This window comes from Hippoglossus stenolepis, chromosome 13 (assembly GCF_022539355.2).
Source record: "Hippoglossus stenolepis isolate QCI-W04-F060 chromosome 13, HSTE1.2, whole genome shotgun sequence".
Classification (NCBI taxonomy): Eukaryota; Metazoa; Chordata; class Actinopteri; order Pleuronectiformes; family Pleuronectidae; genus Hippoglossus; species Hippoglossus stenolepis.
In genome coordinates this window covers 8,180,235-8,192,099 of record NC_061495.1, presented here as the reverse complement: position 1 = coordinate 8,192,099, position 11,865 = coordinate 8,180,235, and the positions used below count along the sequence as shown (strand labels likewise).

General features: G+C 38.1%; 1 protein-coding gene across 1 annotated transcript; it reads right to left on the bottom strand.

The window, feature by feature from the left end:
- Positions 1 to 2,255: 2,255 nt before the first annotated feature.
- LOC118120411 (pyridoxal kinase) lies at positions 2,256 to 9,127 on the bottom strand. Its single transcript, XM_035175292.2, has 11 exons — positions 8,857 to 9,127; positions 7,967 to 8,021; positions 5,842 to 5,946; positions 5,084 to 5,167; positions 4,940 to 4,974; positions 4,676 to 4,761; positions 4,452 to 4,497; positions 4,245 to 4,356; positions 3,831 to 3,967; positions 3,645 to 3,711; positions 2,256 to 2,765 (listed from the first exon to the last, which is right to left on the bottom strand). The coding sequence occupies exons 1-11, from the start codon at positions 8,935 to 8,937 to the stop codon at positions 2,638 to 2,640; spliced, it is 936 nt and encodes a 311-aa protein (XP_035031183.1). The 5' UTR covers positions 8,938 to 9,127; the 3' UTR covers positions 2,256 to 2,637.
- Positions 9,128 to 11,865: the final 2,738 nt, after the last annotated feature.

Sequence of the window (11,865 nt, the reverse complement as noted above, 5' to 3'; positions counted from 1 at the left end):
CACAACAGTGTCACTTAAGACGTGTCAGTCCTTGAGTAGCTGCATGTTTGCTTGATGTAACTTTAGCCCTCTTTAGCCCTCTGCTGGTGCATATGCATAGTTGCAGCTGAAGTTGTCTTGGAGACCACAGCTGTGAGAACAGTATCGTGTTGTTCGGGTAAAAACCCTCTGGGGCCTCCTGCGAGAGCAGTCTGGTGTGATGGCTGATAACATATGGCATTTGGAATTAACAGCATAAGACACCAACCAGTCACTACAACAAAACCATCCCTTTAATTTCACAGCTAAACCGTTCACATTACATTGTGGATACTGGCCACAAAAAAGATGCACACATTTTAACTTGGTTTGGTGTGTTCAGAATGCAGATGGGCAGACATATTCGTCCTGTCTGGTTATTTGGGTTAATGCTGGCTGTTCATACTGTGGATTAGTGTTGAGAAAACAGAGCTGTGTCACCTGTCTATAGTAAGTACCTGGCAGCACAGCTAACGCACACTGACTTGTTTGTCTTTATTCTTCATTTCTTATGCTTTTATTTCATTACTTTTTCAGAGACACTATCATTTAGAAAAAGAACAAAAAGAAAACAGAGTAGCAATAAAATACTAAACAAGTAGTAATTTGTACCATTGTAATTCTTATAGTATGTTCTAATTCAGAACATTTATAGTCAATCCAGACACATTTTTAATTCCAGATTGATGCCCCCAGCCCCACCACCCAATATCATTAGCACTATTCAAAGTGAACCTGATTTGAGGATTATATTTCTGCATCTATTACACTTAAAGCAAAAAGGTGTTAGTAAAAAGAAACACCGCACCCCCAGGAGAGTAATCATGAAACCTATCAATGATTAAATAATAATAATTATCAAATAGTATTAATCATCAGTACATGCTGGGATTAGCTCCAGCTCCCCACCCCTCAAAAGATAAGTGTGATAGATAATTGATGGATATCAAACACAGTTTCAGTAAAAGATTAATCATTTATTATTCTTGTTCTTATATTCATCTAGATCAAAGCAACAGTTCAAGGTTTGGCACTTGACTTTCTAATATTATGTGTTGTTGGTGATCAACTATCGGGTCACAAAAAACATTCACAACCAATGTTTTTTTGCTCCGTCCTAACCCTGTTAAGGCTATTACACAGCATGGTCTCACATAACCGACTCTTTTCTTGAGATATGACAAATAGTCAAACATGAAAATAACTAGTAAATATTTTTAAGATTATCTGTGCAAATACCTCAATTTGAGATGCTTAAGACATGAAACTAACATGTTACACATCTGCTAGTTCAAGAAAGCATTGCATAATTTAAAAAAGGAGGTGAAAAACAGTTTGAAAAAATCTTAGACAACTAGATTCATGAATATCAGTAAAGTGACGAATTCTCTAAAACAAAACAAAGTCACATAATTTGGGTTAATTAAAACTTTAAAGACTGCATACTCATTGCATGAGATGGAAGTTACATTACATATCTCAGCAATTACAGACACTGTATTTTAATAGGTAACCATGGAAAAGAAATTACACTACAAAAATAAGTTTGAAATCACGTAACTGTTAATATTTTGGCTGATTAGTTTGTAATGCATCAAATCTTAAATGTATACGGACTTAAAGTGCATGATAAACACCCAAGTGCAATATAAGCACACTGCATGCGTTCATATCTTTATCACGATTTCAGAAAAGTCACAATGCGGTAAAATGACATTGACATCATCACTATGATTAGAATGGTTGGTATATTTACCATTTTTTCTTTCCCCACCAGTGGACAGAGACCTCTTTGCTTCTGCATTGTGTATTACTTCTGACTTAACACATGTTTTTGATAATATATTATAGTACACGGCTGTGCTTATAATGCCTTGTGAGCATCACACTTTAAGTACACGTTATGAGGGCTGACTCACTATCCTAACGAAAGCAAGTAGACACTGGAGTTGTGTATTTTCTCCTCAGCTTAAAGGTTCAGTGTGTAAGATTTAGGTTAAAGGGATCTTTTGGCCGAAACTGAATATAAAATAATCCTTGTGTTGTTTTCACTAGTGTGTTTCATGTAATTGTACGAATTGTTGTTTTCATTACCCCAGAATGGGCCCTTTATATTTAAATACTTTATATTTATATCAGGAGCTGGTCCTCTCTATGGAGGCCACCATTTTTGTTACAGTAGCCCAGACTGGACAAACTAAACACCTTTTGAGCTTTTATGACAACTGATGGCTTCCACAGGTTCTCTTTCATGTTTGGAAGGGGAGGGTGAGGGCAGGGGTATTCAGCTGCAACATGACACTTCACCACTAGATGTCACTAAATCTTACACACTGAACCTTTAAACAAGATGAAATGTTTTAATCGCACAAAATAATCTTGATCATAGTGGGTACCATCTAAAAAGGCCATAGTACAGACACATGGCAGTGATTCCAGTATGTGCATACAACAAATCCTACTGACCCCAAAACATAGTTGTACTCCCTCAGAGAGTAAGGCAGAGACATGTTACAGTCTTTGATGTGAAAATCCTACATGTGTCTGGCGGAGCGCCCAGATTCTAAACTGATTCGTACCAGCACGATGTGAATGTTCACACACACAATGCTACTGCCTTCAGTGAGAGGACTTTTCTAAAACCTTTGCTTCCACTACGATGGCAGGATTCTCGATGTCGGCTTTGCTCTGAACCATCCTCAGCTCCAGTTGTGCAGGACTGGGCCTTTTCCCGGGACCAGCGATCTCTGAAAGAATAAAAGAGAGGCTTAAGTAAAACACCAGGGTTTTGGACTGACTTACTGGTCCAGGGTCTCTGCAGGTTTCATATCAGAGACCCAGAAATATTTATACTCCCTCATAATTGAAGATAAGGTGAAGTGGCTTAGTACAGAATAACACTCAAAATGCCAAGATATCTCACAAAGTACAGACAGAGACAGCAAATATCAGTGTGTTCTGAGATAAAAGTTTGTAGACTATACATTATCAGTTCCACGTTGGTATTGTTTGTAGTTTTATTTAGCGTGTTAATATCTGTATCATTGAAAAAAAAAAAAAACATGGAGAAATTACAGACTATGAGTGCCTCTAAAAAATGTCTAAAACAACTGATCTTAAATTGTGATGTAAGTAATTTTAAATGGGCCTTCACAATATTAAGACCTGCCAACATGCATTTGTATATGGTGACATAATTTCCAAGGCCTAAAATTAAATAAAAATTTGATTTGACTTTTTAATACTCTGCAAAAACCCTTGGGTCAACCTTGCAGTCAAATTTAAATCCTGGTCTCTGTAAATACTGTAAAAAGTTATATATGAAAACAGTTATTACATTACTTATTTGCCTTCCTCTAAATGTTATTTACTTGTAATAGATACCTCACTATAGAAAAAAAAACTAATCTGTGAGAGGACAAACAATGTGGATTATCATAATCTGCGTGTGAACATTATTTCTTTGAGATACTACTAGAGACCACATCATGAATCACAATAGTGGCAGAGATTACTACTGTTTGACTTAAAACGTATTTACAGCAAAAGGAAGCAAACACTGTTCCTTCATGTCAGGTAAACAATAATAACAACAATCATATCCAAGAAGAGAGACAGTGATCTACCATTGGCGTAAGCAATGGTCCTCTTAATGACATGGTGCATCACTGACACAGTCTTTTCACAGGCAGCCTGTGAAAAACAGAAGAGAGACTTGTTTACATTGAGGTTGAACTTATTCATTACACAGTGTAACAAGATTGATGTGATTCCTTGAGCTGTTTGACTGAAAAGACAAATGTGTTGCAGACCTTTAGGTCCTTGGGGTGAAGGTGAGTCCAGGCAAGCAACATGGCGGCAAAAAGGTCTCCTGTCCCCACAAATACAGCATCGACTTTGGGGATGTCCATGCAGATGTTCTGAGTGGTCTTGATCCCATCTGGTTTCACTGCAGTGAGGAAGACAGACGGCGGAGTGATATCGAGAGGGCAGGGGCAGTGGTTAAACAGCACTACGCATGCGTGGCTTGTTATGAAGTTGAACTTCATCGTGCTATTATGCTAAATAGCATCTCATCCCCATTAATTACATAGTTTTGCCTTGTTTACCTTCATCAAGTACGTAAAATAATGTTCTCTGCTCAGAAAACTAAATTCCAAATCTAATTTCTCCTTAATGGCTAAAAGGCAGAACTCTTTTGGGAGACAATTGTTCTGGCACTTTACCTATTTTTTGGCTCCCAAGGGCCACAAGGAACTGGTCCCCATGTTTTGAGGGCAGGTCTGTACTAGTGAGGACCACAATGTCTGGCCCCATTTTATGAAGAAGCTCCATCACCTGAAAAATATATACAGTCTCATTTTCTCAAAAATTGTGCTTCTAGGTTAATTAAATCCCAATGCAGCGAAACTGGAGTTGGTCATGATATTTACCTCAAGAGCGTCTGCCTCTGTTTTAATTTTCCTCCCAGTTAATAGCCTGTGGAAAAACAAATAGTATTCAGATGTAATAGTAATGACAGACAGAAATAACCAAACTGCCAAATTAGCACCATAATTCACTTTTACAGGCTGAGCTTTCAGGATGTAAAAAGAGTGCTAGATTGCATTGTTAATTCTGTACTTTCTTCAGCGATGATGTTAAAAGGTGCACTCACTCTGCTTCGAACTGGTTGGGAGTGAGGATGTCAGCCAAAGGCACTACTTTGTCTTTGTAGACTGGCAAAAGGTCCTCTGGAACATACTGGAAAAAAATCATCCTCTGTTAGAGAAAAGCTGCATGACCACAAATTATTATGATTCCTGGAAGTTAGTTTTAGTGACTGAATAAAGTGTTTTTGAAATGTGTGCCTCAAAAGAACACACAGATACAAGTGTTATCAATGATGTGGAAGAAAAATTTATGGGAATTCACTGTTTACCATAGCACCTTGGTCGCCCATAACAGGATCACAAACTGTGGAGAATGAAACTCAAATTCAGATTTGGAAGAACATTAATCAAAAAATGTTTTCAGAAAAGTAACATCCTTCCTTCTCATTTGAAAAACCCAATTTCACACTTACCATATACAAGGCTCGGATTGGCTTTCTTCAGCTCCTGAATAATATCAACCACCGTTCCCAGGAAGGACGTGTCCCTGCTGTAACCTTGAGTAAGAAAGCAGAAAGGAAAATTAAGTCTAGTTGACTTATTGTACATTTTTGCATTTAAAACATATTCCAATGTCAACTCTATTGACATAAAACAAAATCCAGAACTCTAGTAAGTTGCAGTGCAACTGATTTATGAAGAGTTTGAGGTGTGCTTTTCAATGTATTGATGACCAAACCTCTCTCCACCATGTCTAAATTTAAGTATAATTTCAGACCATAGAAGACAATATTCAGATTCTGTATCCATATTTTAATACATGTTTATGTGTCAACACATCAAAAACTAAGCACTCAGTAGAGCTCATACCTCCCCCAAGGACCAACAGTGCCCTAATGAAACCACATTTAAATTTACTAGATCAAGATTTTTATTTGCATCTACATACACGATCAACACACACTCGTTCATTTCAGTCCCCTAAACATCTGTTTTTAAAAATCAAGATCCATAAATCATTCTGTGAGAAAGTTTTGTGGTAATCCGCCAAGTACTTCTTGTGAAATCTTGCTTACAAACAAATGGACAGAGATGAAAACCGAGTGCTGAGTTTGTTCGACATGTTGTGCTACATGTCGCTGTAAGTCAGGCCGGTGTGAGCAGAGTTTAGTGTTTCATCATCATATAAAGTGCAGCTGCTCATGATCGACGTTATCATGCGTTGACTCACCTGTGAGGATGTAGTCATAGTGGTTCACCTCGTTGAGCTTGATGCCCTCATACAGTTCGTTCAGCTCCTCTGCTGTGAGCACTTGTCCCTTCCAGTGGGAGTAGCCTGACATTCAGGAGATATAGGACATTTGGAAATTCTTAATGCTGTTTCAATTTCAGTAAAAACACTATTACACATTCAAAAGAGCAGAAATGTGCAAAAGCATCAGCAAAAATAAAATGTTAGTGTAACATTGTTATGAGTCAAATGTAGATTTAAGGATTCAAGCTTTTTCACAGGTCAAAGACTTAGAATTTTGAAAACTTAAGATGTTTTCATATTTTTGAGGGTCAGTGGGAAACCGTGACACAAAACCTTTTGTATAATACAAACACAGCTTCACTGTACCATCCCAGCTGTGATGAAATTTTAGAAATCTAAGAAAACATTCCCCTCTTTGCTCTGTCTTCCCATCCCCCACTCTCCCTCTGCTGAGGTCCCTCCTCTGTGTGCTGTCCAGGGCCAAACGGGGCCTTCACACTGACTCAATGGGATGCCTGTGTCCTGGTTGCTAGCTTCCCGCTGTTGGTGTCCCCCTCTCAACCTTAACCTAGAACAGATCCTGAAAAGCTGCTCCTACTGCAGAGGAAACTTAAAGCATATTACTAAATTACAGCAAACTCACAGCTCACAAGTAGAGGCATTCATTGTAGTTAGAGGGGAAGTACATTAATGCCTCCACTGAAAGTAAAACTTTATGAATATTAATGTTGTTTACTCAAACTAGAATGAACTCGAAGGAGGACTGCAGCCGTCACACTTGTGTAATTTTCTCACAAGATTGCTCAACCCTGAGCAGTTGTCCCAGTCAGAGGAGCTGATGTTTAAATCATGTGCGTATATGTTTCCTGCACCTGTGGTGAAAGCACATTCTTCACATACTTTGGCACATGGGTCTCGGATCATAATCCTGAGAAATAAAGTTTCACGTGTTTTTTTTTTACGTTGACATTTTTACTGCCCGACTACTCAAAATGACTCACACTGTATATCTGTGGGATGATGACCATAGAGTTACTGATTATTGTAAACTAACAGGCGGGAGGTAAAGATCTCCGTCTTTCATCAACCTCGACATATGATTGACAGGATTGACAGAAACGACTTCTGCCTACTCAAAACTTCTTTACTTTATGAACAAGGGACAGAGAAGTAACACAAGAGGTTTTAAAATCCAGACCATCACACATATAAACACAAGTCAGTTAACTGTATGATAATCTACCTCGTGTACAGTTGGATAATGGTATATGTTAAATATCTGCATTGTAATGATTTTATGCCATTTACTATCTATTTAAATTATAGCCTAAGATAATATCCACTTATATAGGTTTAATTAACATGAACTTCTGTCACAATGCATCTAAACAATGAGGCAACAGTTCACATCTCTGTATATTGGTCCTCACTGAACACTGTAACATTATTATAACATATATTTGAGACTCATTGTAAAAGGTATTTTATCTATTGTAGTCTCCTTACAGAGCAGATTTTTGACGGCTCAAGTGTTGAACTATGCGTCAGCTGTTCTTTAACTGTTATAACTATCCAAAATGAAAAAGTAAATGATTCACAACAGTATCTATATTACACAACATACTCAAACGGACCTGCTCTGTCTGGACTCTGGAGTTTTGTGAAGAGAGGGTTTAACTTTCTGAATTAACCACACTGATGTGACTGTATTTCACCGAGTCTGATCAAAAGGTTTTTACACAGCCAAGGCAAATTACAATGACAGTGAGTAACCCTGCACATTGCGCCTTTGCCCCGACACGTAAGAGGCCTCATTAGGGTTCACAGTGGAGTCTTCCTGTGATCAAAAGGTTTTGTTTGTCTTCATTGTTTCCGACTCCTACAAGTTGTGTAACTCCTAAAAAAACAATCATTGCTTCTAACATGTATCTATTTCTGATCATTGTCATGGATGACAAAGATTTCCTAACCTGCACTGGTTATAAGAGCTTCTAGTATTTGTCCTCTGCTCTTTTACTGTTTGGTGTGTTCCTGTCATTTACAGTGCATTACAACCAAGTGCTGAGAATCTGTGGTGGATGCATGAAATCACTCAGCCAACCTGTGTGATTGGAGAACTGGACGGAGTTGATAGAGTCCACTTCAAAGCCCAGCACCTGACAAAAGAGAAATAAAGCAGTTAAAGAGTTAAACAGAGCAGCGTCTGAGATTCATTCCTGTGGAAACAGCTTGGTTGAATTAGAGTGGAACTGAGAGTTGCATCATCCACTTTCGGTTTTTGTTCCATTTCTGCTTTTTTGCATGTTTTAGACCATTGATTGCCAAACTAAGGGTCAGAAACATAGAGAAGGGGTGGAAAAATTACAAATACAATTTAGAAATAACATGTTGTTAGCCTTCTGATTTTCTTTGTCCCCACATGACCTCTATGGTGAAGATGACAGTTGCATTAGGGTCATTTTAGCAAAACAGGAAACATTGTGACATGGGCATGAAGTTGACTATTTTTCCACATTCCCCACATTATTACACTATTATCATCTGCCTGGACTCATAGATTCATGTATTTGAGAGTGAGATCCATACATATTACTGGTCTTTTTCGTTTTGATTGTTTGCTACCTGTAGCTTCCCTGGTTGAGGAGTAGTTGAAATAGTAAAAGACAACCTGACTGTAACCATATGGTGAACATGCTGTTTGCAAAGGAGCATTTTCCTCTTTTATAAAACAGCACATTTTCTGAAAGCTGAGCTATTTTACAGCCATAACACGATTAAGATTAGTGGATGAAAGGAAACATTAGGAAATGGCCTTTGATGTTTAAAGCAGCAGGGGAAGTGTTGTTTAATACACCGTTATATTAAATGCATGACCCCTCTCTTGAAGCAGGAAGTGGAACTTTACACCCTTCACGGTTTTCTGTGTGGTTTTCCTCCCCCGGAACACAGACTGAACTGGTCCCCCCCCCAGCAGCAGTTTCCAGTTCTTACCTGCAGAGGAAATGATGCCGACTTGTTCCCGACGTATCCCCTGACAACGTGACTCTGAATGGACAGCACACGACACTCCATGACCGCCGGCTGCGACAACTGCGTCTGAAAACACACGGGACGGAGGCGCAGGCGGCTACAGCATGAAGACGCGCGAAGACAGAGGCTCACCACAACTCAGCGTGTGACGAACAAGTCCAAAGATTTAAGGACTGACGCGGCGCTGCTGCTAATGCTGCTGACATTTGCTGTTTCTTCTCAGGCAGCTGTAAGGACACCTACACTGCTGCGTTCAAGGGTTCGCGACAAACGTGGGAGACAGGGGCACTGACTTAGTTTCTTAGCAGAATTAATAAATGAATCAACTTCTTTTCAACTTTTTTTTATGAAGGAAATAACTGTCTTGTGAAGATAAATGTGTTTTCTGAATGGCAGGTGTTCACTACGGAACACCTACCATTCATTTCACACAGCTGATGCATGTAAGTCTTATTTTACAAACCATTACTAGTGAGAAATAGAAATTTGTACAATACTAACAGCAATGCTAACCATAGCTAGATCAAGATTCAAGATTCAAGAGTTTACTGTCATATGCACAACGATAACATTAAGCAGTCGCTTGCAATGAAAAGCTTGGGTCACAGGCTCTCTTATAACAATGCTCAATCAAAATTTAAAATTTAAAATAAAATATACATATCTAAAATATATATATACACCTAAAGAAAAAAAGAAAAACAATAATGCAAGTGTGTGCAATAGTGCAAATATGCAATAGTGCAAATATGCTAAGGTGCAGAGTTATGACAGATTGGAGGAGTTTAAAAGTCTTATGGCCTGGGGGGATGAAAATAAAAATAAAACTCGAAATATAACAGGATATACTTAATAGACTGATTGATATGCATTTGAAAATATGCTTTTAATTTTTGTTATCCAGAGTGTTAGTATTGCTGGTCACAATCATTTCAGACTTACGGTTGAAATGGCCATAAAGATGGTGCATGAAGAACATGTGGAAAATGAGGAGGCAATTCTGGGTCTTGATTCTGAGTCTGAAATCTCTAATGATGAGGACCTAGACTATCTTCTACAGGATCAAGCTGGAGCTGGATAAAGGCATCAAATGAGCTTTGATGACATAGATGATTCATCTTGTATGTCTTCAAAGGAGCCTTCTCCAAAATGAAGAATGAAAATACTTTTACACATATGGGTCAGACACAAAAATTGCTCAGCATCATTTGGCTATTTCATGTAAAATTAAATTATGTATTCATTAGTGCATGTAAGCAAACGTAAATTATTGTAAGATGTGGCTATTTGCTCAACCCTAACCCTATATCATATTTCATCAATCTGAATAAAAACGAATTGAGGTGTGTGTCTAGATCACCACTAGGGGGCACAAGAGAACGAATATTTACTTGACACCTGAATAAATGGGGGGATAAAACTACTAATTTCACTGGAAGATGTAAAAGACAATCATAGGGTCCCAAAAAGTAGTTCAATATTTCCATTCCAGTGTAAAAGGGGCATAAAAGTGATGACATTATGCAAGAAAAAATCTGGCTTGTAATAGTCACAGGTTCCCCTTCACATTTAGAAATATAAATGCATTTGAGGGTGTTCTTGTCTATAAACGCATGTTCAAACACCATACATGTAAAGCTGTGACTTCATGTAATGCATACAAAGAAAGTAAACCAGCTTGTAATACATTGCACCATCTCACCAGCACAAAGGTCTTATTGATTCATCCCCTTTTATCCTATTCAAACTGCCAATCACAAATACTTGACTTATTTAATACAGCTGAATAGAGAGCATTAAAACGTGCCAATTCTGCAAATGCACCAGTGTTGAGACCTGTAAATGCCTAATGAGGAGTTCTCTTATATTCTGCTGTTGATGTTGCTCAGTGTGTGTGGATCAGGGGCTCAGGCAGGGGGGATGATGGAGGTCTTAGTGAACTGCGTGAGATCAGAGGCAGGGAGTTTTTTTTTTTTTTAAGACGTCGAAAGTTCTGTTTGAAGCATTGACTGAGAAGACCATAAAGCACAGTGCTCCTGACACCTGGGTGAATAACACCGAGGCTGATAGGGAACAGTATGATGGATGGGCTGAAAGTTGATCATCACTGAAATGCACATGGAGCAGCTGCAGAGAGAGACGGCGAAACTCTCTGGGAAACTGATATTACATACAACTATTTGCACGTCTGTTCTACACATTGTATATTTCTATTGTCATCTTATTTATGTAAGTACAGAAAGTATAAACATGAATCTATATGTACTACTGTATGTCTACTGAGCATCTTTGGCACAAACCTTTCTTGCATAATAAATTTAATCTTATCCTAACTAAACATATACATACCCTTACAAAGTTAAGATAAATTAAACATAAACAAACAAAAGTAAACGGAATTTTTATGAAGACCAAAGAAGATGCAAAATATTGATGACAGTGCCATAAAGTGACAACTTTGAGAAATAGGAAAAAAAAGCAAGGGCAATGTTAGAATATTACTTTTTTTAAGACTTAAGGATGCAGTAGTGTATGTTGCAAATATTGTACATTACTAGCACATACATATCCAATGACAATGGAAAGAATGTAATAACTGTTTAGGTCCAGATTTAGATGAAAGGGATCTATTGGCAGAAATTAAATATAAAATAATCCTGTGATGTTTTCACTGATAGGACCCTAAACCACCATCTAAATTGTACGAATTGTTGTTTTCTTTACCCTAGAATGGGCCCTTTATATCTACATACTTTATATTCACATCAGGAGGGGGTCCTCTCTACGGAGGTCGCCATGTTTTTTTTTACAGTAGTCCAAACTGGACAAACTAAACACCTTCTGAGTTTTGATACCAATTGAAGGCTACCACAGGTTCTCTTTCATGTTTTGAAGGGGAGGTTAGGTGAGGGGTATTCAGCTGCAACATGCAACTTCACCACTAGATGTCACTAAATTCGACACACTGAA

What these genes read in the sequence shown, in the direction of transcription:
- LOC118120411 (XM_035175292.2), bottom strand. Translation starts at nt 8,937, where the DNA reads ATGGAGTGTCGTGTGCTGTCCATTCAGAGTCACGTTGTCAGGGGATAC. An exon ending in TGGGCGACCAAGGTGCTATG is followed by an intron (nt 4,762 to 4,939) that starts GTAAACAGTGAA and finishes ATTTTTTTCCAG; the next exon opens with TATGTTCCAGAGGACCTTTT. An exon ending in CAGAGGCAGACGCTCTTGAG is followed by an intron (nt 4,357 to 4,451) that starts GTAAATATCATG and finishes TATATTTTTCAG; the next exon opens with GTGATGGAGCTTCTTCATAA.